Source organism: Pinus tabuliformis, chromosome 4_1 (assembly GCF_031772625.1).
Source record: "Pinus tabuliformis cultivar Carrire ecotype Pingquan chromosome 4_1, CPIR1, whole genome shotgun sequence".
Lineage (NCBI taxonomy): Eukaryota > Viridiplantae > Streptophyta > Pinopsida > Pinales > Pinaceae > Pinus > Pinus tabuliformis.
This window is the reverse complement of record NC_142303.1, coordinates 291,488,062-291,512,564: the sequence shown is the minus strand read 5'-3', so window position 1 is coordinate 291,512,564 and position 24,503 is coordinate 291,488,062. Positions and strand designations below refer to the sequence as shown.

At 37.6% G+C, this 24,503-nt stretch overlaps 1 protein-coding gene across 3 annotated transcripts in view; it reads right to left on the bottom strand.

Annotated features, from left to right (window-relative positions):
- Window positions 1-24,503, bottom strand: part of LOC149175415 (Fumarylacetoacetate (FAA) hydrolase family) — a 310,552-nt gene that overhangs the window by 114,106 nt on the left and 171,943 nt on the right. For 2 of the 3 annotated variants that reach the window (XM_089419672.1, XM_089419671.1), the window contains 2 exons: window positions 11,438-11,488; window positions 11,190-11,307 (listed from right to left, as the gene is read on the bottom strand). The exons of the other annotated variant lie outside the window; for it this stretch is intronic. In XM_089419672.1, coding sequence (XP_089275798.1) covers window positions 11,190-11,307; window positions 11,438-11,488 — 169 coding nt within the window. The remainder of the gene's footprint in view (window positions 1-11,189; window positions 11,308-11,437; window positions 11,489-24,503) is intronic. 3 annotated transcript variants of the gene reach the window in all.

Sequence of the window (24,503 nt, the reverse complement as noted above, 5' to 3'; positions counted from 1 at the left end):
AGTCTCCCTAAGCCATGAGGGTCTCCTTTTCAAGGAGGAGGGCTCATGAGGGGGTGGATCAATGGGATCCATTAGTCCTTCAGCATCGGGCATCTGCTCATCCTGCGGTTCTCCCTGCTTTCCAGAATCTGCTTCTTTGTCCTTCCTTGGAAGAGGAAGGTTACTAATCTTCTCAAGGACAGCATCCTCATCGAAAGTGACATCATGACTTATCTCCACTTCTCTTTGACCAAGCACATAGATTCTATATGACTTAGAAGTTTCACTATAGCCCACAAATGTTCCTTTCTTCCCAGAAGCATCCAATTTGCTTCTCTTTTCTTTCGGCACATGAAAATATACAAGGCTACCAAAAATTGTAAAGTGAGAAACATCAAGTTTCTTACCGGTGAAAACTTCTTTGGGATCCAAAACTTGATGAGGGCATCTATTTTGAACATACACGACAATGTTTGCAGCTTTGGCCCATAAGAACTTTTGAAGGCTTTGATCATGAAGCATGGCACGAGTGGCTTCTACGATAACAGTTCTTCCTTTCAGCAACACCATTTTTCTCATGAGTATATGCGGTAGTAGTCTCCCTCTTAATGCCAGCTTCTCTACAATAATCTTTGAACTCAATTGATTCCTATTTGGTTCCATTATCAGTCCTCAATATTTTGATCTTCTTCCCGATTTTATTTTCAACCAAAACTTTGAAAGAACGAAACCATAAGAATACCGTCCTTTTTTTTCAAGAAATATATGTAAGTCTTGCTAGAGAAATCATCTATAAAGGTTGCATAATATAAGTATCCTACCAATGAGTTCATGACCATTGCACCAGATAGATCAAAATGAATCAATTGCAATATGTTAATAGTCTTACTATTACTTGAGGAGAATGGTCCCCTTGTATGCTTTCCTTCGACACGTCACACACCCCTGACAAACACCTTCATGTTCTACTTCAAATTGGGGCATACCTGTCACCATCTTCCTTGCATCGAGTAGAGCCTTATAATGTAGATGAGCAAACCTTCGGTGCCATAATTCAGATTGAAGTGATATGTCGCAAGACATAGCTCCCAATGGGCTTCCTCCAACTTGATATAGGCTATCAACCTTGAAGCCAAGTGTAAATGAATCTTTGAAATTTTTATTCCACACACGTACCTTTCCATTGATGAATGCCACCTTGAATCCTTTGTCCTCCATCGTCAAGATAGATACCAGGTTCTTCTATAGATTAGGTACATGTAATAATTCTTGTAGATGAATGGTGTTACCCTAATTCAATTGAAGAGTAACATCCCCAACTCCCTTCACGGGATAGGTGGCATTGTCTCCAAGGATAATTTCTAAATTTGTATCCCTTTCAACCAGATTTGAAAGAGCTTCTTATACCCGGTGAAGTGCCTTGAGGTACCACTATCAATCAACCAATTTCCCAAAGTGTCCGGAGGAGATGCAGTAGAAAGGATAGATATAAGATAAATTCTTTTTGCTTGTTATCAACAACATTAGATTCGTCATACCTAGTGTTTCTTGATCTCTTGGGAGGGCGACCATTTCCTTGATGAGAAGCAAGAGCATTCCTTTTTCCTTGATTGTTGAATCTACCATTCCTTTGATTGTTGTTTCCCTGGAAATTGTTATCGTTGTGGTTGTCATCATCATGAGGTGTATCCCTTCTATTAGGACACTCCCTAGCATAGCGACCAAACTTGTTGCAAATGAAGCATCTTCCCTTCCTTCCATTTTTGAAACCTGACCTTCCTTGACATTGCTTCTTTGAACCTGCATTGTTCTTCTTTTTAGCATGGGCGGAGAATGCAGTAGGATCATTCCTATTTGAAGGCATATCTAGTTCCATCATCCTTGTTTCTTCTTGAAAGCATCTAGTCAACAATTCTTCAAAAACCTGGAATCCTGTCATTATTAAGAAAAATAGTGTTGAACACATGCCATTCACAAGGGAATCCTCCAAGGGCAATGAGGGTAAGCTCCCTATCAGCAATAGCTTCTCCAATCAAAAGAAGATCATTTTTTATCTCAGTAACCCTCATGAAGTAGGATTGAATATCATCATTTCTACCTTTCTTTATATCCTTCAGCTTTTTCTTGAGGAAAAGAATTTTGATTTGCATTGCTAGATTTGAACATTCCAACCAACCTATCATATATCTCCTTCGAAGTGTTCAAATCGGAAATGTAAGCAACTAAATGCTTATGAATAGAATCCCTGATGATCTTCTTGGCTTTGAATTCACCCTTCTTCTACTTGGTCTTAGCAGTATCTAGTGCATTAGAAGGAGGTTCTGAAATCTTTCCCTGCACATAATCCATCACATCTTGTTCTTCTAATGTCAAATCAAGATACATCTTCTATGCATGATAATCAGACTTATCATGAAGCTTATCATCAGACTTGAAGTACAATGTGGAAGCCATTGAATCTTGTCTTTGATCAGTGATTGCTCCTCTTAGTGATTTCTCTTCTCACTCTTGCTTGGGCTTTGTCTTTACCTCAACCCTGATACCATGTTAATTTTAGGATAACAATGGTATGTTCTATGCTTAGAGCGATTTTACTTCAATTTATTTATTATCCCAATATTAATATCTAGTTTTGCAGTCACATTAACATGATAGTAAAATGCAAATAGAACATAAACAGTAATAGGAGAAGACTAGCCAAGACAAACGGACACAAGATATGGCACTAGCCAGGGACAAAACCTAATGTGGGGAAACCCTTGATCAATTCTTCTAATAATTCTTCAAAAGTTCAGCACAAAGAGAGAGTACAATGTATAATATTCACTTGTCTAATTACAATGAAAATCTAATCACTCAAACAACAGAAACAGAAAGCCCTAACTAGAAAGTCAACGCTGGTCAACAAGGCAAATTTCTTACTCAATTCAGCTTGATCAAACCCTGTCAACTTCGGCCTCCAATAGCGAGTCTAATCAGCCCAAAACAGTCCGAAAAAGTCCAGACAAAACTGGTCAACAAAAGTCAACTCTGTGGCCAGCCCTAGTATAGCCAACACTGGTCAAACACAAGGTTAGATTGCCTCAGTTCTTGTGCCCATAACTCTGGCCTGCTAGGACAGAATTCCTCCACCCAAAACCACACCAAAACAGTTTAACACTTGGTCAAATGCAAGTCTAAACAGCTTCTACAATTTTCGGTCAAATTTGGTCAACGTTGGAACAGAAAACCCTTCCTTCCCTTCGCACATGTGGAGAGCAGCGTCAAATTTTCGTACCCAATCAATGAAGGAGAGAGAAGATGTGAGTGAGTGAAGTGTGTCCAAATGAGGAGAAGGCATCATGTATTTATAGGCAAACGTTGAGGATGAATAGACGTGACTATTGGGATTCTAAGCCTACATGAGTTTGCTCGCTGACCTTGAAAATTTGTCCATAATCAAAATAAATTCATAATTTCACTTGTACATGTTAAAATGGGATCATCTTTAAATCAATCCTACACTTCCTAGAGAGAGGAATCAAAGAAAAATATGAGTTGCCTCATATGAGTTGTACAAAGTGAAATTTGGCCCTAGTTCCCAAATTTAACAAATTGACACAATTATTTTTGGACAAATGTCCTTGGAAAAAGCCAACTTGGGAAAAACGATGCAGCAGCTAAGTGTTTTTATTATTAAGCAGCAGTGAAGTTATCTAAGAACAATCTGGATGCCGAAATCTGGCAATCCTGCAAAGAAAATACTGGCAAAAATTATCTCAGGGAAATTACCCTCACTCCGAACAATCCCAGCACTTGACTGCCACTGAAATGCAAGTCGTCCACCTAGCCCTGTGCAGTTTTTGTGTCACCTCTGTGCAGTCTACTACGCACTCAACCCGCAACAACTGCAAATCAAGTCGTCATGCCTACTGCTGACTGAGAAAACGCTTCTACGACACTCTGGAACCTCTGCCCAGCCTTTGCAGCTGAAAACGTTTTCCTTCCTTCGCAAATTGAACTTCCCAAAGAATCCTTTGCACAACCTCCTGGAGAAATCTCGGTCTCTCTGCAAATGCACTCATTGGATCTGGAACTCTTCCTCTGTCTTCACTGTCTCTACCCCCCTCTGTCTCAGCTTCCTTACTGAAGCTTAAACTCTTCCAACACTGTTGGCTCTTTAGAAAATCAAACTCTCCAATGAAATTGAACTCTTTGTGGTTCTCACAAGTGTGTCCTCCATCTACCCATTGACTTCTTCTTATAATCTTCTATTGGACCTCCAACGATCAAGATTAAAACTTAATCACAGGCCCAAATTAATTCTTTGTCAATCTGTTTGAGTTCCTAGATTATTCACACCTTATCTCAATTAATTATGATTAATTAACCCCTTTTCCTAAGTTTAGACTTACAAAATAATTAAAGATAGGCTAATAATCTAATTGAGACACTTCTATGTGAAATTTCCAAAAACGATTTCTGGGTTATGGAGACCCCATATGTTTTAGCCTCTCCACAACGTTTCGATACTAGAACACCTCTGATGCTACAAAAACTAACACTCCCTCTTAGCGAGGAAGGTGTTCTCTCTAGTGCTGCACACTCTACCAAAACACCTTGTCTTTGTACCACCCTCTATCATGTTGTTGATGTCTGGCCATCGCCCACCAACCATTGTGCATTTCTGATGTTGCATTTGTGTTGCTACTAACACAGACATACTGCTGCCAACCCTGCATTTGCACTGCAACTCCCTCTCATCTATTATTGTTGCAATTGCAACAACTACAACTGAGAGGCATCCTAAATACCGAATCAATTGTGTTCAGTATGATGCATCTGTCTCCCGAGTCCTGACTGCTACTAGTTATTACACTATCCACTGAAGAATCTTCATTGTTGCTGACTCTGCCACTGTGCCACTTTGCACTGCTACCAACACTGCATTGTGCTCCTCCGTACCTGATTGCTACTAGTATGCAACTGTCACCCTGGAATATGACTGCATCACTCACATTGATCCATCCTACTACTAAATATTGTGGGCCCCTATAGCAAGGTAGTGATCCATGAGGTGGACACCTCAAGGATCCTACCCAAACTTCTGTAGTTCTAGACTACAGCTTCGTGTCGACCCACCCCACTCCTGGAAGTATAGCTACGAACATGGCAAACTCTAATCTACTCATACTGTTGTTGCTACTATTCTATTGATGCTTTCGCACTACAGTTGCAACTACCACAACAATGAGTTTGATCTCCCCATATCCATAAGTACTAGCTTTCATAGGGTTGCTCCCTCTAAATCCATACTCCCTCTGAGTCTCAATCTCCCTATGGGAAATCTCTCTGCTCCCTCCTAGCAACTCGCACTGTCCTCCTACACTGGAACTGGATAGCGTAGCTCTGTGCTAGGAATCTTCTGTCTGGAATTGCATCTACATACTGCAACTAGGCATTTCACACTACCTGTGTCACTGCAATTAGATCTACAACAGTCATCGAAATGATTGACAATGCCTACAAACACTAAGTCTGCTACTATGATACTGTGGGCTCCTATAGCAAAGGTGATGGTCTAGCTGCAACAATTTGGAACTGATATGACTGATCTCCTTGTTACAACTGCTCTAGACCCTACCCATCTGGCACACTGGAGTCACATACTCCTCCATCTCTAGGATTTGGTGCCCCACTACCTCCTTTCAAGCCTTGTCCTTTACTAAGACATTTCTTCACTTTGCAACTCAAAATAAGATAGCTTGTCCTGCCTCCAACACTTTTCTCCGACCACTAGAAGTTGATTAGCTGCCCATATCTGCATTCTGGCTAACTCGCACGGCCTCCTTTGGCAATCTTGTATGGTCATCTGTGCGAAGCTGCAAAAATTTGCAAAACTCAAAACAACTGAAAAAAAATAAACATTAATTTCCTCCTCTCCTGGTTGGCTATCAGCTTCTGCAATTCACACTCCCTTTTGGAATGCACAGACCTGCTACATGGTGTTGCCTCTGCAACTGGAAATCACAAATTTCTTAGAAAGGAAATCCTCCGAGAAAACTCTCTATGTGTGTGCACTTTCTCTTCCACCCGACGTTGATTCTACTTCTGCAAACTACTGCAAAACCCTCTATGCCAAAACAATTAGTATGCTCAGCGAAAATATGAGTTGCAGCTACTGCCCCTGCTTACTAGAATCACTGAATCCAGCAAGCCGAATTTTTTTGCCAATCTGCACTGAAAAATCGATCTACCCAACAATTTGAACTGCCTAGCTTAGGCTTTGTGCAGCCTCTAGAAATTTGTCTTATTGCTCCCTCTAAACAGTGAATTTTTGCCTCCGCTTCTAAGCTTCCTCGTCTGATCAATCATGCTCTGATACCGTGTGAAAATTTCAAGCCTGAAATCCTATTCCAGCAACTGTTATTATTTCTTCTAACTATTAATTAAATTAGCAATTTATTGCTATGGCAACAATGAAATCAGCACACTACAATCTTTACAAAAAACACTTCAAAAAATAATAGTGTTGGAAACTGAGAAATATGTTAGCACACACACATAAAAATTGGTATTATATTTGGACAAATGTCCCCGGAAAAACCCAACTTGGGAAAATCGGTGCATCAACTGAGGATTTTTATTATCAAGAAACAGTGAATTTACTTGAGTACATCTAGATGTTGAAAATTGGCAATCATGCAGAGAATATACTTGCAAAAATTATCAGAGGGAAATTACCCTCAATCCGAGCAATCCCGACACTTGACTGCCACCGCAATCCAAGCTATCCACCTAGCCCTGTGCAGCTTCTACATCACCTCTGAGCAGTCTACTACATGCTCAGCCTGAAACAACTGAAAATCAAGTCATCTTGCTTGTTGCTGACTGGGAAAACGCTTCTTTGGCACTCTGGAACCTCTGTAATGCCTCTGGAATTGAAAACATCTGCCTTCCTTAGAAAATCAAACTACCCAATGAAGCCTCTACGCAGCCTCCTAGAGAAATGTCAGGCTCTCTACAAATGTAGTCACCGAAGTTGGAAATCTTCCTCCGACTTCAATATCTTTGCCCCTCTATGTCTTTTCTTACTTACTAAAGCGCGACCTTTTCCAGCACTGTTGGCTCTCTGGAAAATCGAACTCTCCAAGGAAATTGAACTCTCTGTGTTTATCACAACCGTGTCCTCCATCTACCCATCGACTTCTTATAATATTTTGTTGGACCTCCAACGGCCAAGACTAAAACTTAATCGAGGGCCCAGATTAATTCCCTATCGATTCGTGTGAGTTTCAAGATGATTTACACCTTATCTCAATTAATTCTGATTAATTAACCCCTTTTCCTAGGTTTAGACTTAAGAAACAATTAAAAATACGCTAATAATATAGTTGAGACACTTCTAGGTGTAATTTCCAGATATGATTTCTGGGTGATGGAGATCTCATGTGTTTTAGCCTCTCCACAGAGTTTTGCGACTAGAACACCTTCAATGCTACAGAAACTAACATGGTCATGCATCACCATCATACCATTTTATTTCAAAGCTTCAGATCAGCATCATTCTTTCTTGAACCAGGTCATCATACTTCTTGGAGAAAATTATTATCCATTGACCATAATTGTCAATAATTGTTAAGCCATGCATGGCCATCTGGTCATTATTACAGTCATGCCTCTTACTGATGTATATAACATATGCCTTCATGTCCTTGACTGTTTATACTTCAGGTTTGAACGAACAAAAACCAAAGCATCAATATATGGTGGCCATGGTAGCAATGCCATTGACTGTCATAGAAACAATTCAAACTTCGAGCTTTACTGCCAAAGACACAGGATAGACTAGCTTAACACATTTGTTATGTATGTCAAGTCTTTGTCATTATCATCAAGAATAACAAAGTCTCACTATCAAAGCTATTTGTTATGGCAGCAGGATCACTGTCAAGTTCCAAATTGCATAGCCAGTCATAGCAATAGAAATCGCTAACAAGTCGTAAGATGAGCCATCGTTATAGAGAATGAGCCACACATAGCTACAGAGAAGTGATGACACTGCCATATAATCTTTGATGCTTCACAGAGTGGTGTCGAGCCACAACAGAACCATCAAGCCAAGAGTTACAAGCAAATGCCTCCTTCAGGAACGAGCAAAATGAGCCACGTAGGAAAATCATGCCACATATGTTAACTTCAAAAAAATTGTGCGATCCATAGTATGGAAATGCGATCCATTGAAGTTTGAATGTGAGCCATTAACTAATACGATCCTCAAAATTTGTTATACGACCTAGTGAGCCAAAGTCCGAAATCTAAGATCTATTATAGAGTATAGTGTGAGCTTGATTCGGAGATTAGAGCGAACCCATACATGCATTGTGATTATATTTCACTGTAATCTATTAACACCAAGAGACGATCATAGAAATGCAAATGCGATCTCCTGTAGTGTAGTTTTACTGTATATAAAATGAGCCCAAAATTTATATTTTGAGCCACTGAATATAAAATCTGAGTCACAGATGTAATATGAACCAAGCAAATCTCAGTTTTCTTATAAAATGCAAGCCATGTTGTAGAGAGAGAGCCATGGTAAATAAGTTACTACAGAGAATAACGAACCACAATCATATACTTTGAATGCTTCAAATTTCGGATCTTCGTCTTCTTTAGGTTAAATGTCACCAAAATGTGATCTTTAGGCTCCTTTTCCAAAACTTGGCTCTAATACCATGTTGGAAATTGGAAGGTTTGTAGATTAATTTAGATTTCCTTTTCCATGGTAATTGCTTCTGAATTTAGTTGGTTTCTCATTAATTTTTTTATTATGATTCTTTCATCAAACAATTACTATAACATGAACATGGAGATCCCATAAACAAAGGGCACAAGATATAGGCTCCAAGTCAAGGAAAAACCCCTCCAAGGGGAAAACCCAGAAAAATTCTCTTCTTATAAAATCAAATCAAAATTGAGATATCCAATACCCATGACCACAGAAAAACTTCCACCTGTAGATACCAAGTCAAACCTTCCTTCTTTCCAGCAGATCCATCAACAAGAGACCAGCAACAAGATATATACCAAGGCAGAACTTAATCTCTCATATTTCGGCCCTCCTCTTCATCTCTATCCTTTCTATGATTTTTCAGACCAAAATCTATCAAGTGTGTGTCCAAATGAGCTCCATCTTCCCTCTATTTATACTGCCATGAGGTGGTGAGAATAGACAAGTCCATTGGGGCAGGGCTGACTTGGCACCTAAAGGGGTTTCTGACCCAAAATTACATATTTAAAAAAAATCCTTTTTTTTTACAATAGGTCCAAATAGAACTTTGACTCTTTTGACTCAAAAACCTAGAAGCATGGAGAACATGCTTGTCTAGAAATATATTTTTTCTTTTCTTTTTTTTTGCTTTTTACATAAAATAAAATTAAATTAAAATTAAAAAAAAAATACATAATAGTACAAATTATGAAGACTGAAACTAGTTACATTCTCCAACAGTTCATGGCCTCAATAAAGTACTCCTAGGCACGCGATAAAGTTTTCAATGTGATTACCACCACGCCCCCATCTTCGATCTTCTGACCAATGGTGCACAATTGTTGTCTAATATCCTTGATCTTGAGTAAATGCTTCTATAAGGATGCACTTGCATCCATTGTGATTGAAAACAGCATATTCTCCAAGCAGAAAGCTCAACCTTTATCTGAAGACTCATGCAACTCTTTCAAATGCTTCCAAATTTTTGTTAAATTCTTCCCCTTTTGGACCTCAAAAAGCACTTCCTTTGTCATGGAAAACTTAGGCAACACTACTGCTCCTTTGTCTTTTTCAGCAAACTTGTCTTAGTCTTTACCCACCATTTGTGGTCGGGTATCATTTCCTAGGACAATAGCAGCCAAGCACCTACACTCAGAAATGGCCAACATACATTGCTTCGACATATTGCAGTTTTTGCTAAAGAACCTATGGCTGTCTTTTAGCATGATGTTGGGTAAAAAGACCATAAATACAAGTCAAAAATGCAGAAAAATGTATTGAAGCAAAGAAAAATACCTATTGTTCCCTCCCCCTATTTACAATCCTAGAGTAAGAACACCTGGATACAGGTGCTAAACTATTGTAGCAGCTACATATTGCTGGAAAACACAACATTCAAAAAATATGCAGATTTTGCCAAATCTGCCCATCAATATAGAAAAGAACAAACTGAATCTGCTCCAAAATTCTCTGAATTGAAAAAAATTTAGGAACTTTACTGAAAAACAGGTCCTTGCAAGCTGAAATTGGCAGCTGATTTCCGACTTCTCAAATTCCCTGCACCCCCCCCCCCCCACCCATCTCCTTTTCTTCTCTCTTCTCAAACATCAATTTAGTTTGAAATAAGCCAAAACCTTTTTGGCTCTTTGATGTGTCATACTAGCAATCCCTCAATTTGTCTCTTCCACAGCAATCCCTAGGTCTTCATGCTTGCACAAACTTATGACACCCAGACTATTGAAGTCACAATAGTGAAATCCTCATCTTTCAAAGGCCTGAAACTCTTGATATAGGAATGAAAATCTTGGACTCTGATACCATATAATGATAACAGAACCACATAAAGAAAACCAAAATTTCATTCATAATGAGAAAGTGAAGGGTTTCTTACAAAGAGTTAGAAGCTAGCCAAGTCAATCCACTAAACACATTAAAGTCAAATAAAGAATAAAAGCATAAAATAAATTAAAGTCTAAGTGATTTTATTAACGCCTATGTCTAATAAGTAATAACTAATTAACCTAATCTGCTATTTACTTTAACATTTATCATGTACAACTTACCACCCCTTTCTGACATTATTATTTTAGTACATAACATTTATTCCTTGGATAAAATAAACATTACAATAGCTAACATATTAATATTAATATGTCTACATGTAACCACAAAGTGGCAAAGGGCTACAAACAAAGGGTACCATAGTTATAATATATCTAGAGAGTGCTTAAGCACCCCCAAACTCAATACTTTTATGTAGTAAAGGATAGCAATTTAACAGTTGAAATATAGTTGTGTAGCAATAAAACAGAGGTGTGTGCAATCAAGGAAAATGCTAATCCTTGTCGAGCTATATGGAAGGCTCTAGTAACCTGGGAAGCTTTAAAATGTCGTCGAATGTTCTTTTACATAAGGTGCTAAGATGTAATTGCAAAGGAAATAGAACACAGTTAAGTACCTGTCAAGATAACATCTCCTTCAAAAAGTGTCATTATTGAGCTTATGTGACTTATAAGATAGGGAATTTTAAAGATCATGTCTTTGGTAGAACCCTTTTGTTTGATTTCATCATCAACCTGCAGGAGAAATAGCTTAATGTAACAAGTTTGTAATCTGTCCATGCCATCTACTAATAAATAATAGCAATCACTTTGGGACCAGCTGCATATCTTCTTAAAAATGCCAGATAGTGAATGAATATCTCACCTTTAACCAAAGTTCCAAGCTGTCTTGATCAGGAATCATAGATTTCGGTATCTAACAAAGTCCCAAAAAATAATATAAGATTTTTAACAAATGGTAATTCTAACGTGCATTACAACTAGTTCAATGTCAAACAGCTAAGAACTGTGTCATGACCATATACTTCCAAGGAGGAGAACGTAAAACAAAGAGTCAAAAGTCCAAAGGACCAAGGGAAAACAGTTTTATTACTTTGTATTAAGTTTACGAATGAGAAGTAATAAATCAAGCAAGAGAGCGAACAAAAAATATGAAAATGTGCAATCTCTTGTAATAAATAGGAAAGCTCTTTTAACCATACGCCTAGAAACAATCTCCTTTATGGCAACCCATCTTTTTTAAAACTATCCAAAGTTAAGTCAATGTTAGATGTTAGGATATTATAGTGTTTATTTTGTACCTATGTAATAAATGTTAGATATAGCAGTTAGTGACTTGGTGAATAAATGTTAGCCAATGCTAAAAATAAAACTTGCGACAAAAAGGTTAGTTGTTAACTAAATTATTTTGTTATGTGCATAAATTCTGCTTCGATGTGTACAGACATGTACCAAGCCAAGTGTATGAATTGAATATACATTATTGTATTTTGTAAAGATTTTGAGATGGAGAAAATGATTTAATGTATTACTGTTTCACAATAATGATTTTATGAAGATCAGCAGGGTAAACATAGCATAGTTTCACAATCTAAATACGTAAGGAACTGTTGGAAAAGCTCTGCATGGCTGCTTGTAGAGCTTCCTCTGCATCTTTGGAAGCCAGTGAAAATTTGCAAGCTAAGGAAGATTCACACCTATTAATGAGACTTCATACAGAAATTTGTGGGCAGCCTACGTCATCTTAGCAATACACGGCCAGATATTAATTATGCAGTAGAAATAGTCACCCAGTTTATGACATCAAAGTGAAAACACACTAAAATGCAACAAGAATCTCAAGGTATGCAAAGAACTAGAGGTATTGTTACCCACCAAAATGGGTAACCCCATAGGAGAAAACTTTTTCTCCAATCTTGGACAGCCAGCCAGCCAGCGGCGCTACATATTGCTCATTGATGATGATATGTCAGTTTCCTCCGCCATCTGCACCAGTCATGCACCTCTCACCATCTGCCATTCCTCTTGGATGAAGGGGGGTTACCACTCAACAAGTACTTTAACCATTTTGCAATGGAGTGCACTACTTAATGTTCTGGGCATTTTAACAAGGATAAAGGGTTGATCTGGATGATTGACCAATCCTGACTGTAAACTTGCTCTCTCACCTTACCAGGAGGTTAGTCTTTAGCCCTGGTCCAGTGGGGACGTCCTCTAAGGCCTTAGGGTTATAAGAGGGGCATTACTTGGAATACCTATATCGAAGTAGCATCGCTATTGTTGTCTCCATACTTAACATCTTCCATCTTTTATCATTCCCTTAATATCACCTCCATCCTTTGGGTTGACTGTCATTGGTTTATTGGGATTTGGCACCCACACATCCAAATCCTTGAGTAGGGCGAAAAAAATTTGCCCTGGAGGTTGATGCAGCTAAAAGAATGAAAAAGCATAAGATGGCCACAACAAAAGAAAAAGAAAAGTTAAAATGCAAAACATGGTCAGGACAAAAGTTATCGTGTGGAAAAAAGCATAGCATGAGTTCTACCCCACTCATTAGTCATCACCTGATTCATAAGCACTTGATGTTCCATCTCATCATAAGGAACCCTTGCATGTACCAACCCTAATGAGCGAGAAACGATCTCATTTTAAGGGGTAAATGTAACATACCCTCGGAATATCTCAAATTTCCCACTAAATTTCCGAGTTTTGTTTGAGTGTGTCACTGTGTCATTTTGACAAACAGTTTGCATATGTATGGTTGTAGGTGCACTTTAATAAAAAAAAATTAATTTAGACAAAGACGTACAGTACCAAAACACACAGAAGAAAGGCTTCCAATCAGTAGTTGCCAGTTTGTAATGTGTATTACACTCACAAATTATACAGCCCTCTAATCAATACCCAAAACAGCCATAAAACTTCAGTTTTAACTCTGATATTAAAATTTGTACACTACAAATGAAATGAAGAACTGAAGTCACACCGTGAAAATGGATTTCGCCCAACTTGGCACGCTGGAATGCTGAATTTTGAATCTTTAAAAATGCTACAACCACCAAGAGTAAAGCAGTCCCCACATAGGGAGTGTTGACCACTACGTGTCAACTTCCCATAGCAGTACACCCCCTTTTCTTCCCAAAAGGGATATCGCTTGATCGACATGTCCGTGCCATTCGACAGTCATCGTCGACTTGATCATATTATGTTGTGAACTCAGTCTGCATGTGTGAATTGTAAATAATCTTAACAGATATGAGTCATGTATGTAAATTGCCTAGGTGGACCTAATTTCCTAGTGATAATCTCCGTTCCGGAAGGTTTTTTGTCTCACCAATCTATGATCGGTAGAGTTTTCCTTCAGCCTAACCCCAAAGCCAGAATGGATTTTGTCATTAGAATCTTAGGAGAATCCTAGTGTGTTAATCTGCTAGATTATAGTTGTGTCACAAAACTGGGTGGTTTACGAGGGTCTATGTCAAAGGGGTTCTCCCCCTTGAGATGTAAAGTTGTAAAAGTCATGATGTAAAGTGTCTTGAGGGTTAGAAAATGTTTTAATCCCCTCATAAGTCTTAAGTCCTAGGTCCTAAGTGATTTTTCCAAAGGCTAAGTTCGAGAATCCATTTAAAAATAAATTAAAAAAATAAAAAAATAATTGAAAAATAAAAAATTTATAAATAAATAAATAAATAAAAATAAAAATAAAAAAGTAATAAAATTTATAAAATAAACTAAAAAAAAAATAAAAATTTAAATAAAAATAATAAAATAATAATATTTTTGAGTAAATAAATGCAGAATTTCAATTTTTAATGCATTAAAAAATTCAGCGGATGAGATTAAGAGATGTCTTGGGCCTCATCGACGGTCGAGATCATTTTGACGTGGATCACTCGAACTAGCCGTTGGGAATTTTTCCTTTAAATAGGGTGCTAGGGGTCATTTGAGATCAGATTAGATCTAAGAGTCTGGTGCTAAAGAAAGCTCTCTTGTAGTCTTTTTTGTGCAATAAAGAAAGACTTTGGGGTTAAAAATCTTGCTGGTGTTACTCTTCTGAAAATGTTGTAAGATTGTTCTATTTTTTCAGCATAATTTTATTTTCAGCCATTGATGATAGCTTAATGAAGATTGATCTAGGCACAGGTATCTTGTCTGATCTTTGGGGTTTGAATAATAGTTTAGATTCTGAAATATAGTAGCAGGTATCTCCATTTGATCGGGGTTTCACTATTGTTTTCTCCCTCTATGTTAATGGTTGATTTTAAGTTGTGCAGGAAATCCCTTTTTCAGATTATCGGGCGTTAGGGAAGTTCTCGGTTGAACCAGCCAACTCCCGGATTGTGTTTTCAGAAAGAGCCCAGCCAATTCTTGATCCCGGGGTTATCATTTGAAATTTTTATGAATGCATGCAGGGTTTTCTTTAGTATCTCACATTAAGTTTAAAATTCTGAAAATATTACTATGGATTATTGACAAATCTGGCTGCTTAGAGCCTTAGATCTGTAAATACTGTAAATTTTGTAGCTGGTTTTTAGGGTTTTATTTTCAATCATTGCATATATTTTCTGGGTTTTCGTTTTCCCATTGCAGGTTGCAGGCACAGGCTATGAGAATTTTTTAGGGTTTCATCAGATAATCTCAAGCAGTCTGCCATCCGGGGTTTCATTTTTTGTAGGGACATTCTCCAAAAAGATTTTCAAATTTTCTGGAGAAATTCGAGGTCATGTACAAGCCTGCAAACCCAACGCATCATCCACGTAGCCCCCATCTCTTATTCCGCTACCATATGAGCTCCTCTTTGCAAAATTTAGATGCCAGCGACCTTCGCATTCTCCTGCAAAGAAAAAATCAAAACGCAGCACCATACTTCTGCCACAAAACGTTGCCACAACTCCTCGCGTGCATTTCTCTTTCACGTGCTGCTCACCTTCGAATGCCGGAGCTCCATTTTGTTGTTGTCGAAGACCTGCGTTCCTCCTACACACATTACGCACAACAAACTCGCTTTAAATCTAATTGCTGACTTGCCCTTCGATCCACGCCTGCAACTGCTCGTCGTTTTCAAACTGCGCAAAATCCACCGTCACCTGCAACAAACTGTAAGAAATCACGTTTTTTATGAGCCAGGTAATTGTTATAACACGGGCCAGGTAAATTTTATAACTGTTATACGTAAGTCTGCCTGCGTTTTTGGTTTCAACGTAAGTGCAATTAGATGAATTTAGACTTCGACTCTTTTTTTATTCAGATTATAGTTTAGATGTTTAGCGTAGGTTTAGTTTTCAACGTCATTTTATTTCATAGCGTAGGTCTTTCTGTTTGTTTGATCTGATTTAGGTGTATAAAAATTAAAATCAAAAATTCGATTTTCCTTTTTGTTATTTAACTTATAACTTAGTGCATGTATATATTAGCCTAAGTTTGGTTTTGAAAAAAAAAAATTCTCTTTCCTTTAGTTAAATTTTAGTTTTGACATTTAAAATTTAAATAAAAAAGGAATTTTATTTTATAAAATCGAATAAAAAAAATCATAACAAAAATAAATAAATAAAATAAAAAATAAAAATTCATAAAAAATTCGTTAGGTTTAGTTAGAGTTTAAGCTTTAGTTTCAGATTGGATTTCTTATAGTTTTAAATGTTAGATTAGATTAGATAGGATTTTATTTTTTTTATGTTTTAGTTTTAAGTTTAAAGTTTTAAAAAAACATAAAAAAAATTAAATTTTAAAATCATAAAAATAATTAAAAATATAAAAAGCCCCTTTAGTTAGGGTTTTGGTTTTTTTTTTTTTTTAGAACTAAAATTTTAGTGTAGATTTAGATTTTTTAGTTTCATTTAGTTTTAATTTTTGTTTTAAATGTTTGTCTGAAAAATATAAAAATATTTTGGAAATTTTTTCCAGATACAGTATTAGCTCGGGGATTTATCACGTTTCATGCTCAGATTAAAATTTTGATGTGGGAATTAATGTTTATCATTCATTTAAACATGCTTAGATGATTATGAATGTGATATTTGGTTAGCATTTGAAATTACGTGGTTGTTTAAAGCATCTAACTTTTTTTTCGAAATTTTAATTGCTGGAGCATCATTAAGGCATTGTGAATTTATTGGATATCTTGCATTGCTCGGGTTATTTGATGATAAATGTTTGTTTTACATGGTTCATATTTCTACATTATTTAGTTATTCAGTCATCAACTCTATAAGGCACTAGTCTATTTATTTAACAAATCAATTTAGTGCTTGTTGTTTCGTGTCTCCAAGCCCAACTGGTTCACCGTTGGTCATCCATTTCCCTATAGGGTTTACTCCCCTTAGCCGCGAGAGACAGGCTTAAACGGAGAGATTGGGGATCAGGGTGACAACCCCCGGTCTGAGCGTTGTCGTGACAATCTGTGCGACAACATTGTTTGGCGCCGTTGCCGGGGAGAGAGTTTTTCTGTCCCTGGTGTTTCAGCGACATTCATATTCTCATTTCTCATCATTCTTTCATCTTTCTCATCTCGCGTTTGAGCTGGCAGATTCAACATTTTTTGGCATCATTTGGATCTCTTTCATCACTTTATCTTTCGTCATATCAACAGCTTCTCTTTAATTCATTTCTTGTTTGGGTGGCGACTCCATTTCTTTTCATTTATTTTCCCAGACAAGAAGCCTCTCTCATATCAGCTTGTTGGTTACTTTTGGGATCCTAGAATTTGACTCATTGTTCAAGTGGCGACTCCACTGGTTTCATTTATTAATTTTCTTGAGCAGAGATCTCTTTCTATCATCCATTTGATCCCTTATTATTTATCATGGATTATTCGTTTAAACCATGTCATTTTACTGGTGTTCGCCATGATATTCCAGAGGTGGCCATTTCTAAATTACCTGTGTTCTCGGGTGGTGATTCAGTCGCTGTTAAAAAGCATCTAGGCTGGTTTACTCGTATAATGATCATGTATTGTAGATCTCCTCAGTATAATCATGAAGATGTCAAAATGCGTCTATTTGTCCTTTCTTTAGAAGATGATGCTTTGAATTGGTTTAATAGTTGTCCTGAAGATTCCTTCACTTCTTTGCAAGACATTGTTGATACTTTTAAAAATAGATATGGTGATCCAGATAGCTCGCCTTGTGCCCCTAAAATTGTGCAACAGAATGAAAGTAATCTTATAAAAGGTCCAACTGTCGATGAAAGATTTCAAGACAATGCTTCATATCAGAATTTGCCATCCACTTGTACCATTGCAGATCATAGTGGAAAAGTAGGAATAAATTGTAAAAACAGTGTTGACAATGAAAAGGAAGATCATAAGCAAATTATACAAGAACTAGTGCTGCTGGTAAAAAATATGGAGATCAATCAAACTAATTACGCCAATGATGTGAGAATTTTATGCACCCACCTGGAAAAGCGTAATAGGGAGATAGAAGTCATGCAAAATCAGCATGCTAAGGAAATTGAGGCCATGAAGACTAATCATGACACAGAAATTAGTTTTATGCAAAGCAAGTTATCAAGCTTAGAGGAAAAAATGACGACCATGCAAGCAAATTATAAGGAAGAGATAAACTCTATGCAACATTGCTTAATGACCATAAAGGAAAAAGACGATAAAGTAATAAAAGATATGGAAGCTAATCAAATATGTCTTCAAAAAAAGTTATTGACCAAGGAGGAAGATCATGCCAGGGAAATCAATGCTATGAAAGTTGAACATTCTAACCAGATAAATGCCATTACAATACAGGTAAATAAATTTCAACAGCGGATTAAGGATGAGAGAAACCAAGAAACATCAATAGATCAGGAGCCTTCTCATTTGCCGCAACAAGCTCCATCTTATTATGAGGAGGTCATTGGTTCGATTGAAAGGTGGTTACTTGAACGTGATCCTGATAAACTTAAAAACGATAAAGATCAGACGCAAGATGAAGAAAGACATGTCACACATATCTTACATACCTCATCTAAGAGCTTTGAAACAAAAAGTTCCACGTCATCAATAATACAGCCTACCAGGAAGAAAAAGCGCAAGAGGAAGAAAATGAGAAGAAGATTTGATGCATCAGACGGCCGCGAGCAGCTTGATTTTCGGATAGGAAAAAGTCCTACAATATGTAGAATTGGACATGGCACATCCGACAAGCAGCCGACAGATTTGCCTGAAAGCAGGCAAATGCTTATACACTTTATTGAACACATCTGATGCCATGGGGCATCCCCTGTATTTCTAACCCTACTCCTTGTTTTTTCAGCATTTTCATTTCTGTTTTAGGATTAGATTTACTTTTCATGTTACTAGATAGTTAATAAATGAAGAGGTTATATCTTTCTTGTGCTTAACGTTATATGATGATTTTTTGATGGACGCTACTTATGTTTTGTTGTGTGTTGCGTGGATGCAGATTCTGGATTCTCACATTCCTACAGTGTAGCAACGTGTCCCCAAGTGGAGCCAGATGTTGACCACTACGTGTCAACTTCCCATAGCAATACACCCCCTTTTCTTCCCAAAAGGGATATCGCTTGATCGACATGTCCGTGCCATTCGACAGTCATCGTCAACTTGATCATATTATGTTGTGAACTCAGTCTGCATGTGTGAATTGTAAATAATCTTAGCAGATATGAGTCATGTATGTAAATTGCCTAGGTGGACTTAATTTTCTAGCGATAATCTCCGTTCCGGAAGGTTTTTTGTCTCACCGATCTATGATCGGCAGAGTTTTCCTTCAGCCTAACCCCAAAGCAGGAATGGATTTTGTCATTAGAATCTTAGGAGAATCCTAGTGTGTTAATCTGCTAGATTATAGTTGTGTCGCAGAACTGGGTGGTTTATGAGGGTCTATGTCAAAGGGGTTCTCCCCCTTGAGATGTAAAGTTGTAAAAGTCATGATGTAAAGTGTCTTGATGGTTAGTAAATGTTTTAATCCCCTCATAAGTCCTAAGTCCTAGGTCCTAGGTGATTTTTCCAAAGGCTAAGTTCGAGGATCCATTTAAAAATAAATTAAAAAAAAAAACTGAAAAATAAAAAATTAAAAAATAAATAAATAAATAAAAATAAAAATAAAAAAGTAATAAAATTTATAAAAAAATTTAAAAAAAAATAATAATTTAAATAAAAATAATAATAATAATAATAAAATAAAGTAAAAACTTAAAAATAATAAAATAAAAATATTTTTGAATAAATAAATGCAGAATTTCAGTTTTTAATGCATTAAAAAATTCGACGGATGAAATTAAGAGATGTCTTGAGCCTCATCGATGGTCGAGATCATTTTGACGTGGATCACTCGAACTAGCCGTTGGGAATTTTTCTTTTAAATAGGGTGCTAGGGGTCATTTGAGACCAGATTAGATCTGAGACTCTGGTGCTAAAGAAAGCTTTCTTGTAGTCTTTTTTGTACAATAAAGAAAGACTTTGGGGTTAAAAATCTTGTTGGTGTTACTCTTCTGAAAATGCTGTAAGATTGTTCTATTTTTTCTGCATAATTTTATTTTCAGCCATTGATGATAGCTTAATGAAGATTGATCTAGGCACAGGTATCTTGTCTGATCTTTGGGGTTTGAATAATAGTTTAGATTCTGAAATATAGTGGCAGGTATCTCTATTTGATCGGGGTTTCACTATTGTTTTCTCCCTCTATGTTAATGGTTGATTTTAAGCTATGCAGGAAATCCATTTTTCAGATTACCGGGCATTAGGGGAAGTTCTCGGTTGAACCAGCCAACTCCCGGATTGTGGTTTCCGAAAGAGCCCAGCAAGTTCTTGATCTCGGGCTTATCATTTGAAATTTTTATGAATATATGCAGGGTTTCCTTTAGTATCTCACATTAAGTTTAAAATTCTGAAAATATTACTATGGATTATTAACAAATCTGGCTGCTTAGAGCCTTAGATCTGTAAATACTGTAAATTTTGTAGCTGGTTTTTAGGGTTTTATTTTCAATCATTGCATATATTTTCTGGGTTTTCGTTTTCCCATTGCAGGATTGCAGGCACAGGCTATGAGAATTTTTCAGGGTTTCATCAGATAATCTCAAGCAGTCTGCCATCCGGGGTTTCATTTTTTGCAGGGACATTCTCCAAAAAGATTTTCAAATTTTCTGAAGAAATTCGAGCTCCTGTACGTTTCCTGCTCATCCACGTAGCCCCCATCTCTTATTCCGCTGCCATATGAGCTCCTCTCTGCAAAATTTAGATGCCAGCGACCTTCGCATTCTCCTGCAAAGCAAAAATCAAAACACAGCACCATACTTCTGCCACAAAACGTTGCCACAGCTCCCCGCGTGCATTTCTCTTTCACGTGCTGCTCACCTTCGAATGCCGGAGCTCCATTTTGCTGCTGTCGAAGACCTGCGTTCCTCCTGCACACATTACGCACAACAAACTCGCTTTAAATCTAATTGCTGACCTGCCCTTCGATCCATGCCTGCAACTGCTCGTCGTTTTCAAACTGCGCAAAATCCGCCGTCACCTGCAACACACTGTAAGAAATCACGTTTTTTATAAGCCAGATAATTGTTATAACACGGGCCAGGTAAATTTTATAACTGTTATACGTAAGTCTGCCTGCGTTTTTGGTTTCAGAGTAAGTGCAATTAGATGAATTTAGACTTCGACTCTTTTTTTATTCAGATTATAGTTTAGATGTTTAGCGTAGGTTTAGTTTTCAACGTCATTTTATTTCATAGTGTAGGTCTTTCTGTTTGTTTGATCTGATTTAGGTGTATAAAAATCAGTGTTGATAATATCGCCGAGATATCGGCGATATTCGGAAATATCGCGATATTTTCGGCGAGCCGATATATCGCCGACCAAATATCGCGATATTTTATGGTTTTGAAAATATCGCGCGATTTCCGATATATCGCCGATATTTCGGAAAATATCGCGCGACGACGTAAAATATCGCCCGGTGACAGCGAAATCTTTCCGCACGGCCTATAAAATTCGATTTTTGGTTTTTTGGATGTCATTTTGTTTTTCTGAGCGCTGGAGAAGGAATGTGGTTGCTGCCAAGGAGGGTTTGAACGAATCCATAGCCATTATTGCCGATTTGCCACCAAGAACGAAGATTTCTCTAAGCTGCAAGTGCCAAGAACAGTGAGACATCTCATTCTTCCCTACAATCAGTTTGCTTGGTTTTTGTTTTCCATTTCAAAATGCAAGGGTTTTAAATTTATCACCATAGTGTGCATTGTGTAGGAGAGACATGCATTGAAACTCTTTGCAAAACATAGCGATTCTCACTGCTCAGAACAAACATATATTCCAAAGTTCCAAACATTAATTGCTACATCTGTTTCAAAAGATTGCACAAGTCATCACGGTTTGTCACTATGTTTTCATTGCTGCCATCATAGATCACTGTTAGTGTCAAAATTTCAAATTATTACCACTGTTAAGATTCTTCAATTGGTGATGGAAGGGAAGGCTATCCTATTCCTAGAGAAAAAGAAACAGCTTCAAAGTAGATTAGAATGGAATGAAAATACTGGACAGTGGATAATTAAGTAATGAACTAGTTTACCTGTTCTAATTTTTTGATCCATATATGACCAAAATCAGTAAAATCATGACCAAAATAGGTCCAAAAAATAGAATAGTTAGACAATTCCTTCACATGACAGTGTTTTTACCTTCTTGTTGAAGTGCATTTTGAATAATAATTGAAGTAAATGGCTGATCTTCATCTCACTAAAACAGATTGAAAATCCATTTCTATTTCACATCAGATTGGAACTATTAACTTAAGAAACTCTGCATGCCAGTGTTATGGCCATACATCATCATCGAGTTACTTAGAGCCTAGAGGATCATTGTTGTCAGGAGAGTCAAGCTCACTGTGATGTGTCACATCTATATCAGGCCTGTATCATTGTCAAGTGACAAGTCATCATCAGGTTCATATCACTGTCAAGGTAATGCAAATACAAAAGAGGTCACTGCTAGGAGGTTGAAACCATTGAATACTGAGGTCTAATAATGCACCTACAGCAGTGGTATAATAATTAATTATTAATTAACAGTCACCTCATTTCCTCATTTCCTTGGCATATCATTTGCAATTTTGCATTCACCTCATTTCCTTGGCATATCATTTGCAATTTTGCATTGTTAGGCTCTTTCATTGCTTGGCATCTTTGGTTAAAGTGGCAATTATTGCATGATACAAGCTCACTGCCCTCTTAACTTTTAAGTCTGCTCTTTTTTAAATTTTTCATGCCCATTGCAAAATTGCAAATTTGCAAATAATGTAGCAAAAAAAGTTAAAACTGTTTTGTAAAATGATGTGGTTATTAACTTATTTGTAATTTTGTATTACTTATTAAGTTACTAATTCCAAATTTTTTTTGGTGCTCTAGGTTTCCTTTTGAGTTAGCCCACTACAAAATACAAATATGCCAAAAGCCTTGGACCCATTTTGGGAGTATGGGAGCCCTGATGGTGGGACAAATCGTGCATATCTTACATGCAAATTGTGTGGGACCAAGATGACAGGTGGGATTACACAACTGAAATACCATCTTGCTAGACTTAGTGGACATGATGTTGGGGTTTGTACAGTTTCTAGTCCGGAGTTTATACAAAAAGCTCTTGAGGCAATTGAAGAAAAGGACAAAAAGAAGGAAGAGGCGGAAAGAAACAAAGCTGAACGTGCAGGTAGATCTTTCGGGATATCTTCTCTTGATTTTGGTGTTGAGGGTAGTGGGCCTAGTGGCCCTAGTGGGAGGGGCTCCACAACTGGCACACCATCACATGCTACTGCTAGTGTGAGTGCGAGGTCATCATTTTTTGTTCCACGAACAGGAGCTGGAGCACAACCTGGCATAAAATCGTTTGTTAAAAAAAAGGAGAAGCAAGAAGCAGATAGAGTCATGGGGAGGTGTATATTTTGGAGCGACTTACCTCTCAGCATCACAAAAACCAATCCATTTTGGCAGCCAATGTGTGATGCTATTGTTGTTGTGGGCCCAGGGTACAAAAGTGCCACATCTGAGGAGTTGCGGGGGCCAATTCTTCGAGCAAAAAAACAGGACATCAACTCTAGATTGGCGGAGTTGAAAAAGACATGGGAAGTCACTGGATGCACAGTGATGTCTGATGGTTGGACAGATAGGAAAGGTAGGACCCTTCTAAATTTCTTGGTACATTGTCCTAAAGGTACCATGTTTATTAAATCGTTGGATGCATCAGAACATATCAAAGATGCAGCGACGATATGTGTGTTGTTAGAGGGGTTCATTCAGGAGATTGGTGTGCAGAATGTGGTGCAAGTCATAACAGACAATGCAGCTAATTATGTGTCTGCCGGCAGAATGCTTGTGGAGAGGCATCCCACATTGTTCTGGACTCCATGTGCAGCGCATTGTCTTGATTTGTTGCTTGATGATATGGGGAAATTCTCCTTCATCAAGGAGGCAGTTGATATGGCTAGGAGCATCCCCAAGTTTATTTATAACCATGCTTTTGTTCTTAGCCTTATGAGGAGGTTCACTAGAAACAAGGAGTTGTGGCGTCTTGCCATCACACGTTTTGCCACAACCTTTATTACTCTTCAGTCTTTACTTCGATGTCAGTTCGAGTTGAAGCAAATGTTTGTGTCTGATGATTGGCGTAATTGTAGATACAACAGGAGACCTGATGGGAAAGCCATTGCAAAAATGGTGTACTCTGAGACATTTTGGCGTGGAGTAGAAGAAGCATGTGCAGTTAGCAAACCTATAATAAAGGTTCTTAGATTGGTGGATGGAGAGAAGCCTGCAATGCCTTATTTGTATGAGGGCATGGATAGGGCCAAGGAGGCCATCGTTCCTATTATGCAGACAAGGGTTATGCTGGCCTTAATAGGCAGATGATGTTATGGGATGTGATCGATAGTCAGTGGACAAGGATGCTTCATCGACCCATTCATGCAGCAGCACTC